This window comes from Lates calcarifer, linkage group LG20, assembly GCF_001640805.2.
Source record: "Lates calcarifer isolate ASB-BC8 linkage group LG20, TLL_Latcal_v3, whole genome shotgun sequence".
Lineage (NCBI taxonomy): Eukaryota > Metazoa > Chordata > Actinopteri > Centropomidae > Lates > Lates calcarifer.
Window position 1 is genome coordinate 13,246,541 of NC_066852.1, and position 23,277 is coordinate 13,269,817.

General features: G+C 40.8%; 1 protein-coding gene across 3 annotated transcripts in view; it reads right to left on the reverse strand.

Moving 5' to 3' along the window:
- The window catches only part of LOC108893750 (disks large homolog 4), a 52,835-nt gene that overhangs the window by 11,221 nt on the left and 18,337 nt on the right, over nucleotides 1–23,277 (reverse strand). For 2 of the 3 annotated variants that reach the window (XM_018692072.2, XM_018692070.2), the window contains exons 2-12: nucleotides 20,972–21,133; nucleotides 14,842–14,898; nucleotides 5,870–5,923; nucleotides 4,889–4,939; nucleotides 4,595–4,719; nucleotides 2,731–2,900; nucleotides 2,429–2,565; nucleotides 1,284–1,428; nucleotides 695–830; nucleotides 370–526; nucleotides 128–230 (exon numbers count right to left, since the gene is read on the reverse strand). In XM_018692072.2, coding sequence (XP_018547588.1) covers nucleotides 128–230; nucleotides 370–526; nucleotides 695–830; nucleotides 1,284–1,428; nucleotides 2,429–2,565; nucleotides 2,731–2,900; nucleotides 4,595–4,719; nucleotides 4,889–4,939; nucleotides 5,870–5,923; nucleotides 14,842–14,898; nucleotides 20,972–21,133 — 1,297 coding nt within the window. The remainder of the gene's footprint in view (nucleotides 1–127; nucleotides 231–369; nucleotides 527–694; nucleotides 831–1,283; nucleotides 1,429–2,428; nucleotides 2,566–2,730; nucleotides 2,901–4,594; nucleotides 4,720–4,888; nucleotides 4,940–5,869; nucleotides 5,924–14,841; nucleotides 14,899–20,971; nucleotides 21,134–23,277) is intronic. The other variant, XM_018692071.2, reaches the window with a different exon arrangement.

Consider the following 23,277-nt stretch of genomic DNA (forward strand, 5'->3'; position numbering starts at 1 on the left):
TTAAAGTGAAGTTGTAAGAAAGAAGAAATTAGACAAAATAACTTGAAAGTCTGTACGCATGAGATAGTCTTTGTATGAAAACCTGTGTATGACAGTGTGTTGTTATGTATGGCAATCGTGGCTTTACCATCGGGTCGGTACTGAGCGATGATGGTCACGGTCTGGCCAGCGTTCTTCAGAGCTGCAGCTGCCTGTTCGTGTGTGGCCATTCGCAGGTCCACGCCGTTCACCTGATACACACACACACACACACACACACACACACACAGTACGACTGTTAACAGCTACAACTGACCAAAATCACTTGGCGTCTCTGTGGATTGAGCAAATCTCTTTGTGACAACTTTAAGAAGATAAAAGTATCTTTACACTGAGGATCTGATCGCCCTTGTGCAGCTCTCCACTGAGGTCAGCTGGCCCTCCTGCCAGGATGAAGGATATAAAGATTCCCTCTCCATCTTCTCCTCCAACTATGTTGAATCCCAGACCTGTGGAGCCTCGGTGGATCAAAACTCTGCGAGGCTCCCTGGAAAAAGAGATGGTAGAGAGAGGAAAGCAGTTATCAGTAATACTTTCTACAATACAAACTCAAACATAAACAGAAATACTAACACTAATGCTATTAATCCTACTACTACTGCTAATACTACTACTTATAAATCAGTATATGTTAGAAATGGATCTTTTTACTCACCTGGGGATGTCATCATCTCCCATCATGCCATGCAGAACAGGAGAGAACCGACTAGGTGAGGTGGGAGTGAGGGCTTGTGGGTAATCTGACCCAAGATAGTTGGGGTGGCTGAGTTCAGTATCCATATGGGAATATGCTGAAGCAAAAAGCAAAAGAGGAATAAATATACCAGGTGGGTACTGTACACAAATATGCAGTATCAGCGGAAATAGCAGCACAAATTTATGGCTGTGGGCTTTTCCACCGACTAAATGCCTTTGTGTAATGTGATATGTGTAGTATGAGAAACTGTTTATTATCTCATGAAAGCCTAGTGAATATTTTTTGTTAAGGGCAGACTTTCTTGTAGAGGTGGTTTTGGGTCAAGGGAAATGTTCTAGTTTTGATTTTTACAGAACTCCTACCGCCATCTCCAGTGATTTAGAAAGAACACGTTATTACCTCTACTCTATTTTTGACTACTGATATTTTTTTTTTTTTTTTTTTTGTGCTTGTACATTCTTGGAAATACATCTATTCAAAGGGAGGACAATTGGTGCCAGAGTTTTCTGAGCTGTGTAACTCAGTGTTTTGAGAGAAGAGTGCTTACTGCTGGTGAGGTCTGGAGGGTTGTAGGAGTTGGTCAGGAACAGGTTGTTGGGCTTGGCCACCCTGAGGTACACCACCTCGGCTGTGTTCTTCAGAGCCCCCACCGCATCCTCATGCATCACGTCCTCCAGACACACGTTGTTCACCTAATTGTTCGCGACAAACGGAGAGACACAGTCAGTATCACCAACTGCAAACGGCGGCTACACAATGCCCGGTGTGAAGGGGGGAGGGGGGCTGCTGGGAATTGTGGCACTGAGAAGACACTGGATTCCTCATACTGACACATTTATATTTACATTTATGAGAGCCAGAGCAACCTGATCATCCCAGTGATGAACTGACTATGCATGCAAGAAGCAAAAATAAAATGTTAATTTTTATGCTGGCTTTTTATGCTTCAACTAATCTGTCAGCATAGACCTATATTAAGCACTATACTAGTACTACCACAACACTATTTATTGCTGTAATCTACTACATCTGTTATAAATATTCAGCTAAGCTAGCTGAGCTGGATAAGCCGTGCTAAAAATAAAGTAAAATAAAAAAAATGTTATATGTATTACTAATGTCCTCCCCTCTCTGAATTCCCTCTGGGTTGGAGGCCCTTAAAAGTAATATGCCACCTTCCTTAACCAGCACTGTGTGTTAAGGTTACACTAAAGAGCATTATTGCTTATAAATGAATAATGCCATTGATTGTAACTGTATTTTTGAAAAGATTCATAGTGAGCAGAAGCATGTTGCTATATATCAGAAGTTAAGGATTAGCTTAGACACCATTTAGTAAAAACCAAGCACCATTTTGAAGTTGCTGGTGTTGAGCTTGCCATCAGCTGCTATGTTAGTCTCCCTGTTCTCCAGCAGATGGCAGTAATGCTGCATGGGTCTCAATGTGGCAGCACTACAGTGAAAAATTTATTCCATCCTACACACATATTCACATTAATGAAAGTAATTTCAGGCCATGAAAATTACAGCTGTAATTTATCTTGGCTCTTGGTACTTCAGTGCTGCTAATATGCACAAATGTATGAGTGTGCCTGTTCGTGAATATGTGTGTCAGAAGCTGTCAGTGACGTCACAGATGTGTGTGGGCACATATCTCTGCATGCTAGTAGTTATTACATATGAGTGACCGACCGCTAAGATCTTGTCCCCGATCTGCAGACGCCCATCTTTATGAGCTGCCCCGCCTTCAATGATCTTGGTGACATAGATACTGTTATCTCCTGGTATGTGCTGGTTTCCCACCCCTCCAGCAATGCTGAAACCCAATCCTGAGAAAGGGAAGCGATGAGAGAGGCAGAGAGTGAGTAAAGGAGGTATGGGTTAACACAGAGCAGATTTGCTAAATCCAGAGGGCACAGCTTAGCTGAGTATAAAGCATCCTTAAGCCCACACAAAAGCATTGATGCTGTACACCAGTCCACACTTCCACATACCTTTAGGCCCTTTGATGAGTTTGATTTCAGTGACTTTCTCAGCTGCTGGTTTTCTGCGGAGAACGTAGAGGCGGACGATAGCACCTGCCTCCTTAAGAGCCTCCACAGCTTGGCTGTGTGTCACCTCCCTCACATCAACATCATTCACAAATAGGATGCAGTCATTCACACTGAAAAATGGAGAGAGCGATAGACGGAGAGACAGTGGGAGGGAGAGTGAAAATACAGCATGAGTTTTTGTTTTGGTGAAGAAATCGGGTGTAATCCTCCACCAGATGAGGTCAGGAGCAGTCAATCTCCAGCTGTAGCTGTGTTGGGGATCCAGTTTCACCACAGGCATGTGCGCCCCCCCAAGCTCTCAGTATCCAATATTAAAGAAGATAGAAACCCTTGTGCTGTTGATCTAGCTCAAGGTTTAGCTGCAGTATAGCCCTATACGTGTTGACTGCTCTTGAAAAGTTTGAGGAATTGGTATGTGAAGTGCAAGTGACAGGCTGTGTACAGAAGAGAAGAAGATTTTCAAGCAACATTTTGATGAAATAGCTATTTTAAGAAGTACACACTCTTCCTCCAAGGGCCTAAAAACTCCACTTATCACTATTCCATTCATGTGTTTAAAATTGATTTTACGGCCATGAAAATTAGAGTGCGTAAAATTCTGTAAGACTGAAATAATTCTTGAGGGCTACAAGAGGTTTAACCACCAAGATACATCACTGAAGCCAACTCCAAAGGGAACCAGTGACTGCTGACATCTTTGTCCAAAGGATTTTACACTGACAAAGCCTGAACTGCATACATGAGGCAGCATCCTTTTTTGTATTCAAACTCAGCCCAAGCTATAAAGAACAATTTATGTACACGCTTTATAAAATATTTAGCACTGTTAAACTGTGCTCTCATAAACCTCACATGGTTCTTTATTCTGAGGACTCTTTAAATAAATCATTTAATGGGGAGGAATTTTTCAGAATGAAAACAATGTTTTTGTGTGTGAATCATCAAATAGAGACTGAGAAACAGTCTGAAAGCAACACGAGGTTCATTATATTTTCCCCAAGATGTCTGAGATATGTCGCACAAAGCAGACAGTAACGGTTGAGAAAAGGAAAAAAAAAAACAGCATTCAGGCAAATATAAACATTTTCTTCAGGCTTGCTTTAAACGCTGAAGTCATTCCAGATGGATGTTTATAGGTCAACTGTAAAGAGGAGGATGAGGAGGATGCCTCTGTGCATGTCTTGTTTATTGGAGTGTAATCGGGGAAAACGGCTCATAAAATGCATGTTTGTTTTTTTTTATTCAGAGAGGCCAATTCTGCACGATAGCCTCTGATAAAAGCAGAAAACAAATGTGATATTACTGCATATTCTTGTAACAGGCTTCTTTTTAGAGTGTGTCATTTTCCACAGTTCATGTAAAATGTGTTGCTGCTGCTGCTTGCTTCTACAAATGTTCTGCTTTTAAAGATCATTGATCATGTCCAAAGACATAAAAGTAGTAGAAGATGTTAGTTTGGTCGAGGCATTGAGATCTTGAATTAAACAGACAGGTCCTCTCTGATGTAACTTTGGTGTTGAGTGGACTCGTCACTGTGGTACAATACTTCGGACTTAAGAAGAAGAGGTGAGGATCTACTTGGGCTGTTTCTCCTCTCTAAGTGTGTTTACTGGTAGAAAAGTGTCTGTATCAGTGGATTCAGTGAAAAGAAAAAGAGCAGTATTTCACCCACCTGAAATGACCTGGCCTGGTTTACCCATGGGCTTTTGATTGCTGCAGTTCATATTTCTTGGATATGAGAACATGAGTTGCATGCATTCAGGCTGGCTTTGTGCTGGCTATAACTTAGTATGTGTGGCTTTACCTCAGCCGTCCATCCTGAGCCGCGGCTCCTCCAGGTATGATTTTGGTGATGAAGATGCTGGGGTCGTCGCCCACATGGGGGTTGTCTGTTCCCCCCGCAATGCTGAAGCCCAGGCCTGAGTTACCCTGCAGCAGCAAATACATACACACAATTATTATTAATCAGATCAGGGGTATTTAACAGGAACAGTCATGCATAGTTGGATCTACCATATTTCCTTGTCTTGATAAGTACTATCAATATGGTTGTGTTATACATATGCTGTAAATATGTCTAAAAAAATTTCAGACTCACTCTCTCCAGTGTGATCTCCTCATACTCGATTTCCCCTTCTGTCCCATTCACCTGTCAAAAACAGATGTTAGTTCATAGTGTCAAGTAGGGGAAATTTGATTTGAAGGTGTTTTTACAATTATTTATACTATGATACAAGTTCAACTGTAGTACAAATTAAATATAAGCAAAAATCAAAGTCTAAATCCTAAAGTCAGCTAATGCTGGTTCAGCAGTCGCCCCTCTGGGCTTCATTTGTTGCTAATTCATTAACTGACTCGGAAGTCCTGGGTGAGGGATTTTCCCATCAGCTCCTGAACACAGCATCATCATCACCAAATTCTAATTATAGCTTCCTTTTACAAGGCATTATGTCCAGTTTAAAGTTTTATCCAAAATTGTTTTGCTCCACTTTGACATACTGTATGTGTGGACCAGTGTGGTACCTGGTTGATAATAGCAGCACTATTCTTCCAGTCTAATTCGCCTTCTGGCTGAACAAACTTAGCTCCACATCAGGCTTACCCCTGCAATTAAACAAGTCCCCGAGGAAGAGTGAATTTAAAGAAGTTCAGTCTTCACTGTTTTGGTGTCTGACCTAGAAAACAACTTTTTGTAGTGCTGTAGTGGTGCAGAAATACTGGTCTGTGATGGCAGGCTTTTCTCTGAGAAGCCTTGTTCTCTAATCCCTTACAATTCATGATAATATGTTCACTGCTTTCATTTTAGAAACTGCTTCATTAGAGAACTCTGAATCAAATGAAGCAATGTTTCTGTTCTGTCAAATGTGTATCAAACAGAGAAACCTTATTTTAATTAAAAAGGAGTCAAATTAATTACTGTTATCATTCAGATTGAAACAATGAGCAGAGACCTACCTGGATGCTGGGAAAGGAATGGAATTACTGATAATACAGACTGAATATGGAGGCAGTTAAGTTAGTCATGTGGTTGAGCCCAACATAATAATACAATAAAGGGAAGATTAAACATAATCCTTACATATGGGGAGCCATCGAGCGTGTCAGTGTTCACCACCACTGGAGGAGTATTTCCCTGGAGGCAAAGGGAAAAGAAACATTATTAAGAAATAATGGCAGAAACTCAGCGATGACGCAGCTCCTGAATGAGCTCTCAGTATATCCCTGAAACCTACAGTCACAGCCAAGACTGATGGCCATTTTAGCTCTTAGCTGTGATAACACTGTTGTCACTCTGCTATGGTTGTCACTCTGCTAAAGAATAGAGAGCACTACTCAAGAGCCATTTGTTATTATCCACCCATGATGGAAATAGAAATAATTCATGCGAGCCCCCATGTTTTTTTTTACTCTCGATCTCTGGTTTGTCTTAGCTGCTGGTTGAATTACAATATGGCTTGTATTACTGATGCTGTAAATGGCTATCTAGTGAATACTGTGGACATGGACATCCGCCTCCCGCCCACTAGTCCTTTCAAAACGAGCCTCTCAGTGATTCATGTGCAGCCGCGCTGACAGCACATGGTGGCAATCTCCCAGCACACTTGGAGAATGATGAAGAAACCGTAACTTGGTAACAAGGCAGTGACAGACAGCACAGTTAGTCCGATTATCTTCAGTGAGTATAACATCAGTCGACTTTATGGTCAGTTAGTCTTATCAAAGTTTTTCCTAGAACCGCACTGCATCCATTACTATTTGCACAAAGTGTGAAGCCAGACTGAGTCTCAACATTTCAGGGTAAGTCAAGTTATTCATGAGGAACAAAGTGATACAGGAAAAGACTAGAAAAGACAGCAAGTCAATGAGAGGACAGGTTTTTTGGCATTGATGTGGTTTGGGTTTACCTGCCGGGACTTTTCCCTGTCAGCTCATCTGAAGTGTGACAGTTAACCTCTACGCACTGTCCTTATTCCACTCCCTTTAATCCCCTTTCTTTGATTCTTTCCTGCCTCTTTCCAGGATTCACTCTTATCATCGAGGTGTCTGATGTCGGGAGATGTAAATACACCATTATGTACAGTACTCTTTGGAGAACACAGTCTGACTCCCCATCTAAGCGTCTGTATTTATTAGATCTGTCATTGTTCTGTACCCTGCTGATTAGCGTTGGAGAGACGCTGTGCATCTAAAGTGCTTACAGAACAGCAAACAGCAGCATAAAATCAGCCTGCTGACCTTCACAGACCTGACAGCTCTGACACACACAAACAACTACAGAACCTAACTGAGCACAGTTTTGCAGCTTTTAAGAAATGCGTTTCTACATTCTTACTCATTGATCTTGTGATTATGTGATGCAATGGGAAGTTATTTTTTCACTCCGTATGTTACTCTCTCTTAGAGAGACTAAGTTGTCATGGGAACTCAAAGAAATGCTCACTGATTATAACAGTGATTTGTATTTTCTTTGAAAATTTCTCACAAGGTACACTGGTACCAACCAATGCAATCCAGTGCAACTGCTCTGCCATGAAGTCTAATTTAATGAGGCCTTCGGTTTTCTTTTTTTCAGCACTATGTTTTAGCATCAAGTCTCTAGATAGAGATGGTGTTGTACCATTATATTCAGAGGTGGTATTTTTAATATTCTGTGCCCCTCATGACTGTAAATAGAGAGGATAAAATAATAGAAACACTTCTCAGTTTAATGTAGTCCAGAACATCACCACCTTTATCTGTGACCTCAGTAAGAAACAAATAATGAAATTTACACATTTTCAACAATATCAACAAAAACAGAAAATTCTAAATTTCAAAAGCAGAATCTGTGGCAGAGCTACTGGATTGCATTACAGTAGACTGTGCAGATGTACCTTATAAAGTGTCAAAAGACACACTGAAGTGTCAATATTATTAGTCCATTAATCAGATCATTAATAAGCTACAGTTGGGCAATAATTCTGTGCTTTGTGTAATAGAGTAATTCTCATCACAATCAAACATATGAATATCACTGCAGCTTTCTGTTAACATTTCGACTTCTTGTAGCAGGAAATACAAAGGTAAAACAGGGAAAACAACAACGGCTCAGTCCCATCCAGTGTGTAAACAAGGTCTATAGGCCATTTTATGGCAGACATGGCATTGCATTAAAAGCACAGGTGTAACTAATGACATTAAGAATGGCTCTGTTTCAGTCAGCGTCCCAGTGAGCCAGCATGCACAATAACAATGACCCAGCACAGCTAAATGTGGCAATTAAGGTTATTAATTACACCTGTGATTTTCCTGCTACAACATGCCCAAACGTGCTGTAAAACGCCTGTTCTGTTCTTTGCACACTACCACCATCCTATGCTCAAAGCCCCTTTTCTCATTAGAAATCATCATCGTCGTGGTTGAATGGTGCTAATTATATCTCCCATTATAAAGAGAAAATACTTGTCTACATAAGGTAAAGACACTCTCCCCAAGCCCCCCACAGAATGCCAGAGCCCGTCCTTAACTGCTCACTGTTCGTTTATAACCATTGCCTGTGCAGAGCCTCACCATGTAGCTGTGTCCAACGGGCCGTGCTGCTGAACATTACGTCAAATTCATCCTTATCTAGAGACAGAAATAATGAGTATAGCCAGCAGAAATCTAAGCCCAGCGCAGGCAGTTTCCCTGCAGGGATTTTGACAGAGCCCTCTCTCGCTCTCTCTGCTCTGTCAAGTCTTTCGACATCAGGGTTGTTAGGATTTACAGTGTTTGGCTGTTCTTGCCCACCTATATTTTCGCACCACCTATTCAGCTCTCCTGTCCTCTGCCATGTCTCCACAGGCAGCATCAACATCCATCCACACCCAGACCTTTGCCTCTGGATGGATTTATATGTAGCAAACTAACTGCCAGGCTCAAGTAAAAAGAAATGCAGATTAACAGCAAAAACAGATTTATTTAGTTGAATTCTAGCTAATTCCCAGCTTTTACAGTGTTATGCGAGATGCAGTGATACCATCATTTCCTAAATAAAAGAATATATATCAATATTGGAGCATGCGCTGTACTGAGGCAAGAAACAGAGCAGAAAACGAGTGAAGCAGTGTGTGTAAATCAATTTCTTTTCTCCATTAAGAATTGAATAAATAGAGTTAGTATTGGCAATTTAGCAGTGGAAACCATAAGCTTGAGGCCACGTTAAGGCTGTAGCTGCATACTGTGCTGCACACACTCCCTCCTGGGATGTGGCTCACAAGACACTCAGATAATCTGATCAATCTCTGCTGCTCTGCACACATGCACATGCAAACGTGCACATCCGTCTTACCCGCTCTGTGCACACTCTGATCACTAGCCACTTTCAGTCTGATGGATATTTCTCGTCAAAGGAGGTAAAATAACACCAACAATAATGACACCTGTTTAGTTAAGCAAAACAATACTTAAAACACCATTTGCTGTCTTTGATTTTCCTGTTGAGATTAAGAATGCACAGAATACTATGTATAATATCATCAGAGGGGACAGTGTCACATGTCGACAGGCTTTGGACACAACCCAAAGGTTGCATTAGAGAGGCTTTAATGCTGCGTGTCCTATGCACCTTGCAGCAGCTGGAAAGCCTTTAACAGGTAAAAGCCAACCAGTCAATAAGCAAGACAGTGACCTCTACTGAAAGACGCAAAGTCAGATGAATTGGTAAGTGTTTGACAGCAGCAATTAAGTTGGCAAACATTATGGGTATTGCACAGTTTTAGTCTGTATCTACACTACTGTTTGTCTGTTTTAAAAGAGAAAGATAACAGCATCAGCTACTCCAGAGTGACCCTTACCCCGGGGCTGCACAGGGCTGTTGATGAAATGGAAATGAGAGGACAAGACTTGTGTGAAGTGTTTTGTAATGTGTAGCCATGATTTTTTGTGTGGCAGGTCGGATTCGCTGGTGATTTTTGCTACCCCTGCGCCTGTGTGTGTGGGTTTAAGTGCAGGATGTGACAGAAGTTAATTTCCATGTCACATCAAACACATTGCTCAGTTACCGGCTTCTTACCAAATCCCACATACATGTGTGAAGTGTGAAGAAAGGTAGCAGTAGCATGCGTGTGTTGTGGGGGCGTGGAGTCGGCGGTCACATACAGCTCCATGTTCGTTTGAATATTAAATGAGAGATTAAAACTGCACCTTCACACCTTCAGAGCAGGTCTCACAAACATCTAGCCCACCCCCCCAACTCCCACCCCAGTCCACTGACAGCCTGAGCAGGATTTGATTAGTATTACCACATTTGATTATTCAGACTCACTGTGATTAGAATATCTAATAATGGTCCTAAAGTGCAGCCATAGCTTTGACCTTTATATCTGTAGACAGATAATTAAAAATATACTACAAGCACCACTTCTGAGCCACTAAGCAAATACACTGAAGCACAGTCATAGTAATAGTTTATACATTGAAAACATGCCTACCATCTTACGACGTCGATGTTTCTTGGCTTTCCGCACATTGTTGAGGAAGCGACAGCCCATCTTTTTGGCGTACCACACGGACATGAACATTCTGCTTCAACTACCAGAACTGAAATCGTTGTTGATACTGGGGAGCAAACCTTGCTCAGCTCCCAAAATGACATACACACCCACTGAGAGAGTGGCTGGAAGAGTTAGAGTAAGCTCTAGAGGTGTCTCCTTTCAGAAATACCACAAAAGCATTACAGAAAAGTGAGACATTAGGTCTAGCCATAATAGTTGTAACAGAGCATCCAGAATGTTAAAACTAAAAGATATGTATTTTAACTAAACACATGCCCTTTGAGCTTTACTTATTCACTCAATTCTAATAAAGCATAATAGCAAAGGAAGCATACTTTAAACACAGTACACCTTTTAAACAGTTTTAAATTCAGGATTGCAGAAAGAGCGCAGCCCAATTAGTGTCTTCCTCTTACTGAGTAGGCGCTGTAGACTTCATTTGAGGAAGCCCAATACCATCCGCTAAAAAAAACCAAGGCTCAAGTTGTAAAAAATTGCTCATCACCAACAAAGCGTGTTATTATCTGAGGTACGCTCGTCCCCTCTTCAGAAATCACCCATCCAGGATTTAAAAAAAAAAAAAAAGCATTTACAAGCACATCCCTCCATTCTCCGTCATCTGTGGCAGTGGACTGCGATAGCGGTGCCTCCCTGCTACTGGTCTGTGCTCAGTGAGAATGCAGTTCATATTTTGTGCTGCTACTGTACTGTACCCCTCCCATCCCCGCTGCTGAGGGAAAGAGGAGCGAGCAGGAAAGTTTGATGGCAATTACTTAGCTGTCTCTCCGTATAATGTCGACGCCGGTGATGTGAGAGGGGGAGGAATTATACTTTGGCTGAACTTAGAAGGACAAGCGGCACAAACTGGCCTGACTCGTCCTAGGGAGCACTTGAAACTGAGAGGGGACTGGAGGCCCTGTAAGCCCCAGTTCTACAGCCAGTCAGTCAGAATAGTGAAACCTCAACATAACAGCGGCAGCGATAGTGGAAGAAAAAAAAAAAAAAATAGCTTGACATCAGCTCATTTTAGTTTCTCACTGGGGTTTTTCTTGTTTTTTTTTCTGTTTTCAGTTTGCCAGAGTTGTTGTTCATAAAATGTGCATATTTTTTTTTGCAAAACAAACAGCTTTCACAAATAATGCAAAGACTTGCAAATCCAAATCACTCACATGGAACCTTTCATGTTTGGTAAGCAGCAGATGTATTTGCAAATATTCTGCATCCATTCATCAAAAAACTCTAAAATGCAAATCACTGCAATTTTGCTTTGATTTAAATACAGAAATGTTTTTCTCTTCAGAATCAAATGTTTTGAGGCAATTTTAATCCAAGACCTTCAAGCCTTATAGCCCCTCTGCTGTCTATGAATTCAGCACTGTGGGCAGCAAAACACTTATGAGCAGAGAAAGGGGTGGGATGTTTGAAAAGGACACATGGCTTGTCTGTATTTTTCTTTTCTTTAAATAGGTTGTTAAATAGTGGATGTGGCCTTATGAAGGCACACAACTGCTTGCAGGGAAAAAGAGAATTTACTTTTCAAATCCACAGCTTTTTTTTTTCCCCACATCTCGCTCAAGCGCTCTCCCCCTGAAAGACAGATGGATTGACAGGTGTGTAATACATGCGCACATAAACACACAAAGGCGTGCACGTTCAACAGACTTATGTAAGGACATACTGAAGGACAAGCTGTCAGCTGACGTTCTCATTTTGTTAAATAAAATTCCTCTGTCTACCTATCTAATTTTCCTCACCCTTCCAATTGCAAGGCCCTCTCTATCTGTCTTACACTGCCATTCAACACAAACAGCTCTCTCCTTCTCTTCCTGCGTGCATATTTTTTTTCTCCTCTCTGCCTTGCTTCCCTCTCCTTCCCAAAGGAGCTGAGCTGCTGCTGCACAGTAATTACACCGAAGCTGCAGGGACATATTTAAACATTTATTAAAGAAAACTAAGGAGGACGGAGAAAATGAAGATAGAAACCAGATACCGGCCAGACAAGAGCACAGAGCAGAACGGGGAGGGTATAGTGGAGAGCTCTTGGGGAAAACGCTACAGAAAACGGTAATTGAATCCATACATTAAAAAGGATTGTCTTTGTGCCAAGTGTCAAACGCATCTTAGAGGCGGCTGACTGTTTTGTCTGAAAAGGATTTATGTGAAAAGTATTGTGTATAGGAACAGTTCTATGGTGAGAGGGGAGATAAAGTGATATGCATTGTTTTTCATTAGAAGAGACAGAGTGTGAGATAAACTGGGGCAGCAGGGGTCCTCAGTAAGCGCTCTGTGCCTGCTGGTTCTCAGTCCCAGCTCTTCAGGTGAAGGATAAATAGCAATGTTGTGTAATGTTTTCAGTCCGAGAACTCCAATCTGACAAGATAAGTGCACCTTATGCATTGTTAAAAAACAGTTTGCCTAAGAACATCGCTGAGACAGAGCTCTGTCAGTGAACAAAGTCAGAGGTGAAATGTTATGGAAAGAGATGCTACAGTGCTGCCTCCAGGGCAGTCAGTGTGTGAGTGAACTTCATCCTAAATATAGTGTAGAGTAAGTTTAAGGCTTTTTGCTTTGTAGCTTAGCCTTAGTTTTTTGGAACAACCCTTTTAACAACTCTTTTCTTAACTCTGTTATTTTGGGGTGAAAGGTCAAATAAAGGATTTGTCTCTTTGCATAAAAATCTGTATATAAAAGCAATTATTTTGATCTTCTGTTTGCTGTCAGGTAAAACGTGAACTCGAATCTAATCACAGCATAGCACATGATGTCACAACAATTTATGTAGCCCCATAATAAGAGGAGGACATGGTGCAGCAGACTTATAGAGTCATATAGTGTAAGAGGCTGGAAGATCAATTAATATGGGAACAGATCAATATCAAAAGTTCTGTGCACTGTGGAAATTTCTAATTACATTATACCCCAAGATTTAAAAAAATAGATGTCATTTGAAGCTAAAGTACCTCTTCCCTAAATCATGTACATAACCCAAAGACCTCCTCTTACTTTGCCAAACCGTTGCAGTGCTTCCAGAGACAATCCTGCCCATAAATCAATAGGACCTGGACTGGTACTGGCAAACCCCACACCATTAAAGCAATAAAGAGACAGAGTGTCGACACCACCTACACATTAATGACAACCACACGGGCACTACAGCGGCTGCAGAGACATCCACACATATAGGCCAGTACATACATACATAACATATGGAACCAATGTGGGAAATTGAATGCACGCATATGCAGGCTGAATTACTTGTGTCTGTGTGCGAGGGAATGCACACAAACAAATTTTTCTTACTGATGACGCTATGCTGAAGGGTGCAGAATGTCCCATATGTTAAACACTTTAATTATAAGCAAGCAGGATTAGACGGCGTGTGTTCAAGGTCAAGGCGAGCAGGCAAAGACAAGAAATGATCTATAGTTACAAGAGTAACTACTTGTTCAACAGAGACAGAGAGACTGAAAGCCAGATTTAATAGTCTGCTCCTCCCAGTGATCCTGTATTGCTCTTTTAAACACAATTATATTCAAGTACACAACTAGCATTTGGTTTCAGAGCTTCAGTTCTTACTTATAGATGTTTGTAAATTATAATTTGCTGGTTGTCGGTTTATTTTTCACGATGGAATTACTAAGGATGTTCAAGTATGAATTCTTCTGCCACCCAAAACTTTTTTGGTCCTGAAAGGCAGACAAAATCATGCGAGCAATTCATGGCACATAAGGGGCAATGTAACCTGTCTGATCATAAAAATGTTTTATTGAGGAAGCAGCATAGCCATCTTTTTCAAGGTTATGAAAGTCACTGCACAGTCTAACACTGACACCTACAGGTTTCAGCCTGTCCTGCAAAGAGATTACATCTATCTGTCCATCAGACCCTCATGCTACATGACACCAATACATCACTGAGGCTTAAACAGTGATGCACATTAGGATTAGTTCCAGTCTTTACTCATGTCCCACAGCATCATCATACTTTTCTTATGGCTTTTGTGTGTGTATGCAAAATCCAGCCCTGAAAAAAATGAACCTGCAAAATCACTCGTACTTATTTACAACAAAACAGGATCTGAATTCACGGCATAGAAGCTCAGGTGCAGGGATGCAGCTGTATCATGTTTTGCTTTAAAACACAGGAACAGAAACGTGAATATATCACATGAATATTATAGTGTGATGGAAGCACAACATTTAAAAACTTTTCAGTTGCAGTCGTGTGATTACAGCCCCAAAAATAGTCATTGAGTGCAAGCGGAACAAATCTGTCAGACAAAGGAGATTTGAATGACAATGAGTATGAACACACTGATATCATCAGAAAACAGATGACCTCATAGTCTTTGGCAGTACAGATAAAATGGCGTTGAACGGGCGGCTGTCCATCTGCAATCAGACAGCCAAACGTTGAGTGACAACAAATCCAGCAAAGACAGGAAATGAGGATACAAATCACACTGATGTTGATGACTGATGATGATACCGGTAACTTTTCAGGGTGACGGAGCGGCAACGGATCGCTGTGCTCTTACCAGTGTGGAAACAGCAGAGGTGTACATTGGAGTGTGTCCCGTAGACATCAACACAGGCTGCAAAACAACAGAAGGGAGAGGGTAATTGTGCAGGGCATGCGGATGTGCACGGGGGAAGAACAGTGGGTGGCGCTTAGTTTTTCTTGTTTTTTTTACATTTTCAAGGAGATATTGACAAGTTCATCTGTGAGACACTCACACACATTTACATCTGGGTTCACAGCACGGGTCCACCAAAACCAGGTTACTAGATCTAATACAAGGACCAAGATTATCTGATATAATTATTGATAATGAAGTACATGAATGAAATCTATTATAAACTCATGCTACGTGCTTTGCATATGCTAGTTCAACACCATATTGAGTTACTGTAAACCATAATGCTCAGTAAATGATAAACATGAGAAAGAAGCAGTGCACCATATAGAGAGCATTTTCTGTAATTACTGTAATTATTAATGACTGTTACAGAGTAAACCACAAATTTAAGAAATGGCCAATAATAGAACAGAAAATATACAGCAAAATTATGCTTGATTACATATGGAAGCATCTATTTTCTCCCACCAGTCATTGATATGTTATTGATGGACTAATGAAAAACAGCTTATTCAGAATTAGTTAAGCAGTAAAGAACAGTGGGATCGTTATGCCTGTTAAAGCAGAATGGATTTTACTCCGCACAGCTAAAGCTGCTACTCTAAACAATACACCCTGTGCCTATGAATTTTACAAACAGCAGCAGTGCAGCATTTTCACATGTCAGGAGACGCATTTCCTCCCACTGGAAAAGTTTTATATTGCTGCAAAGCACATCACTCAAGTATGAGTGTTGGGACAGCTGTATTTGCTGATCCAAGTAGGACTACCTGGGAGGTGGATTCATGCTGATCCTGATATTTACAGATAATATCTGTGCACGCCTCTTTGCTAACACAGACATGGCCTCCTATTAATGCTGTCTCTGGAGACTTCTTGGACTTCAGTGGATTTCTCAATTGCACATTAGCATTACTAATTTATTTTATCACTCTACCCCCACTAAGACTTTACTCGTGGGTCAACTTCCTAAACCTTCCTACAGCCAGCACCCAGACACAAGCAGGGAGAGGGATGCAGGTGGGAGGCTGTGTAATGTGAAGAGGGGAAAAAGAAAGATACAATTAATAAGAAATGTGACAGTAAAAGATGGTAAAATGGGACAGATGCAGACCACTTAGGTTATTCATCATATCACAAAGTAAAGAACAGGGTCAAATGTCAAAACTGAACCATCATGAGGTTATCATGTCACTGGGTGAGGAAGCAATACCAGTGCAAAGGGTAATGCTAAGTGCAGATAAGCCAGCCACCACCGCCATTCTCGTCATCATCATCATCATCATCATCACAGTCATCAGCATCATCAGCATCATTGTCAACCTCACTCTCATTGTCACAATCGTCATCATTGTGAACAAGTCTTTATCAAAATCAACAACAACTAAGAGCAAAAAACAACCCTCATTCATCATTTTTACCCTTCTCTACTAATTTTGATACACTTCTGTAATTTAAGCTTATCAGGCATAAAGCATTAATACTTGCATGTCAGAATATAGTATGATCCTGATTACTGACATGAGGCTGATTGAATGAAAAAACAAAATGGCTCCAGCAGTCTTTGTCCTCTGTCTCTCGAGCCCGGAACTGAGTTAGTTTGACTTATATATGTTTTTATAACTCTTCAAAGATGCAGACCACTGACATAAAATGATGCAAACACTTTGAACTAAGCAAGCCCAGACCTTTATACTTCATAGTGCATTCAGCTCTCCCTGAAGAGAAACACAAGACTTCATAAATAATGGCAGTATTCCAGAAATAGAAATAGGGCCAATCCTGGTTCCCAAAACATTGTGAACAACACCAACACACTCTCTTTTATGTGATAGGAAAAAATATCCTCGAGATGGAATTTTGCTGCAGTGTAGGGGGTCGTAATAACAGTGTTATTGCTGCTATAATTTTAATTTCAGTTGCTTTTCCTCAACCATTACAGTTTTGTATTTCAGGTTTTGTTTTAGTGAACACACTGAGCAGCAGATTTTTCTTCTTTGCAAATGGAGGAAATCTCCTAAGTCTTACTTAGGAGACTCTGGGAGGGATGGGACACCCCTCTTTTGAAGCTGCAATTTATGATTTAGGGTTATAAAAGCTTTCTTACCTACTGTTTTTTTTAAAAAGTATTACTTTGGCTGGAGGGATAGTATGAAGAAAATGCATAGTTTTAAACAACACATTCCTCTAGACAGAAGTGCTTCACACTTATTTTGGTCTGATTTCAGGAGCATGGTGTAAAAGCAGCAATCTAGCAAAATGCCTTTTGTCCACTGGTTTCAATAAAGCGCACTAAGAGTCTGAATAATGATCAATCAAGACTCTGAAGGACATCACAGATGTGTAGTACAGCCAGTGAAATGATTTGACTGTATAAAGATGTGACATTACCAACATGTGGGGGAACTTGCATCCTGTACTTACTGAGAAACATTCTACTTTGAAGGCCTAATGAAGGTCCTTGACTGAAGTGTTTACCCTGTTGGTGCATAGTTTGATGCAGAAGTGCAGACTGCCTACGCTTTTATTACCAACACTGCAGGCCAATATAAATATCGTATGCTGTTTAAATTGAATAACCAGCTAGAGATACTTTCTCAGCTATGAATAGCCCAAACAGTGGGCTTCTCTGACATCATTACGGTACAAGTCTATAGTATATATGTCCACAGACTTTGACAGAGAACTGTTAAGAACAAAAAGTAGCTGTTGTGGTGATTAAAGGGTACAGCTGGCACAACTATAATTTCTTATTGTCAATCTCATGAAAAGATCAAAACTGGCAATTTTTTCAGTCCCTGCCCTCAGCCACAAACCCATTTTTCCTGATGAAGATGCAAAAACAGGTCACAAATACATACTGCCAATTTTCACAAAAGACTTGGTTAGACTGTAGCTTTTAGCAAACGTTACTCAGACAGGAGTAAATAGCACATTTGTTGGGCACTATTTTTAGTTGTGGATTAACACTCATTGTTTAGCTAGTGGGTATTTCTAATAGCAGGACAGTTTATGTGGAATTGACACTACAATACTCCACCTTAAACTCTCACACACAACAACCCCCACCATCAACATAACATAGACTGCGCAATATGCCTCACTCTGTGCACTTTAATATTTAACTATTTAACTGTACAACCGTCCTGTGCAATACATTCACATTCACACTTATACCTCATTGTATATAGAATTGCACTGTTTTTTTTCATCTTTTCTGTATATTTTGTTTCTGCATATTTGTATGTTTGCACTGAAAAGGAAAAGCTCTCCAGTCTCGTTGTACTTTTAGTATAATGACAATAAAGGGCATTCTCTTCTATGATTATAATGGCTAAGGGGCATGTCACCTGGTGCAATGGTGTGGCTCACTGATACTGATATAAGCAAAATCAGGCTTTGCCTACATGGGCAAGACTTGCATTTAGTATTATATGATTCTTTGTGGTCTTCTCCAACATGAAAAATGTAAAATATCACCCACCATCTTTTAATGAAATTTATCTGGTGAGTTGTAACAGATACTAACCCTCTTGCTTACATAACATGTTCCTGTATGTGAACTCACAGATATACTGGCAGAGTAACCAGTCAGCGTCTCTGATACCACAGGCCTCTGGGAAATGACTGAATCAGTCATGTAATGGATCTGAAACACTGGAGGGCACACATCACATTTTAAATTTTCTCTTTAACAGACTAAAATTACCTCATAATGGTGGATTTTGGGGAAAGGAGTAAGTCTCCCTCCTCATCACCATAATAAATGGTGCACCCATCAGCTCTGAATAATTACTGACCCCCTGGTATGTGCTGGATGACAAACTCCACTGGGACAAAGACAGTTAATCAAATCAGTAAGAAAGGTCAGAGAGGGACGGCACATTGTTTAAGCAATTACATATTCTTACTGTATGTTATCATGTTGTCTGTCTAACAAACTATATGATTATTTGCATTAAAATACACAACACCTATTTTTAGTTAATCTCTCCAACTGCTACAGGACATCACCCCTAAAATATCCTCCCCCAAAAACGCTGGTCTAACATTAGCATCAAACATCAGAGCAGGTCACACAAGACTGACATGTGCCACCTTTGTGTTGTCACGCTCCTCCGGCCGCAGCAGCTGCTGGATTGACACTTTGACTTGACAAAGCGGCTAACAGTCAGTCAGAGACATATGGACATTGCCAGACAAAACAACCACGACCATGTTATGGCTGGTGCTTGTTTCCCTCTGTGGTGGTCACTGTGTATTGAACCTCCCCCCCATTAACTGAACCCAGCAGTCAGCTGTGCTAGATAGGTAGAATTAATTCTTTGTCCTGTACAGTATGTACTGTATATACAATGTTCCTAAAAGCATCAAATAACCTGTACTTTGCTCAAGTTGCAGTTAGCTCCTGTTTAAATGCAGATAACCAGTAAAGACCAAGCAGTGAAGAAAGTGGCACAGAATCAGATGTGATACTGTTCTCCTGGATTTCCTGTGTTACTCATGTGATACACTGATTTGATCATATAATGAATTGTTTCTAGTGTACCATATGAAGACTGGAACTGGCTCTCCAGTGCCACTACTCAAATTTTCAATTTGCCAGTGCCAAACTGAGCACCCTCTCAGCACCAGCAAAGAGAAATCTCCATGTCCACCATAGCTCATGCTGAACAGGCTCTGTATGTTTTAAATGAGCAGCTGTAAAGCACAATAACTCAGCCTCTCCTCTCTGCTCATTAAAAGAGAGCATTTTAATGGACATATCTGCTCCCCAGGGGACTTCAGTGTACTCCCATGTGGGAAATAGCGAAACACTTCCCCCTCAAAGCAAATAAATACAGGAACTCTTAAGTCTTAATAGCCAGGGATGCTGTTAAATAACATGTGTGGGCATAAGAGACGGATTGTTATTAAGTGAGCATTATAGCTTACATCTGCTTGCATTTGTAGCTACAGTATGTAATCGTTAACTGCACTCCAGGCAAAGTGACTGCGCTCATGTTCCTACTGATGTCAGCTGTATCTTCTGACTGTGTGATCGGTAGCTCTTGTGTTGTCTGTGTCGATGCCTCCTTCTTTGTAATGGGGCTCTCATTCAGTTCTGAATTGGTAAGACATTTGTTTTAGGTAAATACTGTAAGGAGGCAGTTAAGTATCTGTGCTGAGAGTTGCTACAACTGTATGTTGTAACTGTGCCTTTCCACTGTCAACAATTTCTTACAGTGATCAGTCTCATTTCATAGCAAGATGAATCATATTCATATCTTTCTAAACAAAGGCATACTACATGCATCAGTCAGTTCTTATTGCTGTACTTGCAACTTCATGGTGCCAATCCAGCTGTGTTGTTATAATTTTCCTCTACAAAACTAATCATGAGAGATTTTATTTCAAGCGTTGGTGTAAATCGTTACTGATGTTATACATTTACATCTGTTAGGATAAACTGAACTCTGACTACATCCTTTAATGGCTCAGGTGATCAGATGTCCACTGGCACTTTGATTTTCATGCTGTTAAACTCTGATATCAAATTACCCAATATGTCCATATGTTTAAAAGGATAACCTGATACTTAAAGGTCAGATTACCTCAGAAAAATATTATATTCCCATTAAAGTATTTATGTTGATATGTTATATTTATTTCAAAACAGACAACAGTCTTAAGTGCAAAGTTAGAATTGATAAAGTATTGTCATTATGATTATAAATCTGTTTGATGATTGAACAGGGGATATTCAGACTTCTTATTAGTTGCATTGTAACTAGGGCTATAATTAGAATGTTGTATTTCATTTTAATTTGGAAAGTTATCACCTTAAATCTTATAATACATTTAGCCACAATGGTTCCATTTACACTACAGAGCAATGCATATGAATGCATATGACACATTTTTTTTAAATATGAGGTGAAAAATGGCCCATTCCTGTGCTGACAGCTGAGTATATTCTGCTGTTGTGTAAGTGTCAGGTATTGGTCAGCAATGTACATAAATGAGTGTGTGTGTGGGTCTGTCCTACCTTGACAGGAGAGATATGTGTGTGTGGTGTGTAGCCATGTATGGCCTCCATGGCAGCAAGGTTCTTGTCACTCATATGAAGCATCTCGGCACTTTTCCCTGGAGCCAGATGTGCTGGACTGTGCTCCAAGGGGGGCGTCTCCTCATCCTGGTACCTGTACTTCTACAGACACACAGATATAGATAAGTTTGTTAGTCCCAACAGGTCTCATGTATAAGGAGCAGCTGTTGGTATGCTTTATTAAAAACAAAGAATAGTCATTGTGTTAAAGGTTGATAATGTTTAGATCACAAACAAAATCCAATGTCAGCCTCTCATTGATGTCTCATCCCCTTCAAACATAATGACAAGATGACAAATTCACCAAGAACACAGAGTTGTATTTACATCACAGATGGATTCTCAGCCAAATGTAGACAATCTATACACACATCTTGTACATCATCACATAACATGTGTGACGCCTACAAATGCAAAGTGAGGACGTGATAGAAACAGATCATCAAAATGTTGCCATTGTGCATTGAGCAAAGTGATCGTCCTCCACAACCACATGGAGCAACTAGAGCCATGACTCATAGCAGCTCTACAGTAGGAGATCATGCAGCTTCTTCCTAGTAACCTTACTCCCCTACCAATATCCCACTCCTTGGCAGCCTGCCAGCAGCCCACTGTGTTAGCCACACATGGTAGGTTTCATTCTAGGCGCGATGACACAAAATCTGCACACAGCATTTTCCATCACAAACGCATCAGAAGGTGGGCAGCATCACAGTGGAGATCTGCCACACTGTCCTGTGGGTTAGTGCTTGTGTTTTTGGTACAAAGCCCCCCCACCCCCGACTCACAACATGCCCTGCTGCACTGCAGATGTGAAGCAGTCCGTTCTGAAAACAGAGGAATTCGGAAGGATCATCTGAATTTTGGCTGATGGCCGAATGGCCAACCCTCGCCTCTCTCTCTCTTATTTATTTATTTATTTATTTTTCTTTTTGGAGGCAGACGGAGAGGGAGGTGCATCACTGAACCCTGTCTCAGACAGGCTGCCTAGCAACCAGAGCAGAGCAGAGATTGCAGTGCCACAGTTGGGGCTGCCAGCATCGGTCCTGGATCACATTACACTGAGACAGCAAGAAAGAGAAGGAGTGAAATAGAGATGAAGATAGAGGAGAAAGTGAGGGGGATGGGTAAAAATGAAAAAAGTCAGACTGTCAATAAAGGGAAGCAGAGAACAGCAGCATGGGGGTGGACCAAAGAGAAAATGAATAGTTGTTGATACCACCATTCCATAATTACAGGTTGATAAACAAGAAACAATTGATTTCTCTTGCACTGCTATATTAATATAAACATAGATTAAATGTTATGTAACTGTATACCACCAACTACCTAGAAACAGTATATTACAAAACGGAACAAGTGCTGGTTAATTACTATTCTCAGTCCTCTTTATATGAACAAGCTCTACAAAGTATGACTTTTATTAAATGACAGAATACAAGAAAACACTTGGAGAGATTACTAAATAACATGAATCACAGCTCAAAGTAGCCTGAGCTCTTTGGTCTCCACAGCCTCCCCCTCTCCTGCATGGCCAACATTCATGCTGCCATGTTGCCTTCTGTCCCACTGGTGGGGGGATGTGACATTCAGTGCTCAAGATATGTTAAGTGATAAGTGTCCTTCTGGACAGGCCTTTATGTATATTTCTGGTTAGTCAATAAAAGCACACTTAACTCCTGGGTATTGTCAAAGTTCATTACAGTTTCCCAGGTAGTTCATTACTCATTATTGTATTCATCTGGTGTTTCAGATATCAATCAGTCCCTGATTAGATGGTTACAATGAGAACAGGCAGCTCTGGGTCCCTGAGAATCAAAGCAGTGAACTTCTGTTCAAGATGGTGATGGTGCCTTCAGGGGCCAGTATGCTTGTGAGATGGTCTTATAGCTTCAGAAACCCCCTCCCCCCACACCTTTCCAATGGGGAATAAGGGGAGTCTGTGGATTGGGTTATACTATATCAGAACTAGGTCGTATGACCATGTTGGAAATCAAGAAGTGTGTGAAATGTATTAAGTATGTGGACAAAAGATCCTGTTAATCTGACATTGGAAATATGTGGGGGGACTGGGCCTTCTGAAGCTATCCAACCATCCGAAAACCACTTTGAACAGAGTAAACTGGCCCCTCATGTCCAACCATTTCTGTAACTTTCCAAAACCGACTACCGGACATTCACACCCACTGGATGCTGTGGTTGGCGGAGGTGAGAACTTCTCTCTAGCACTCTTTTGTTTTGATTCT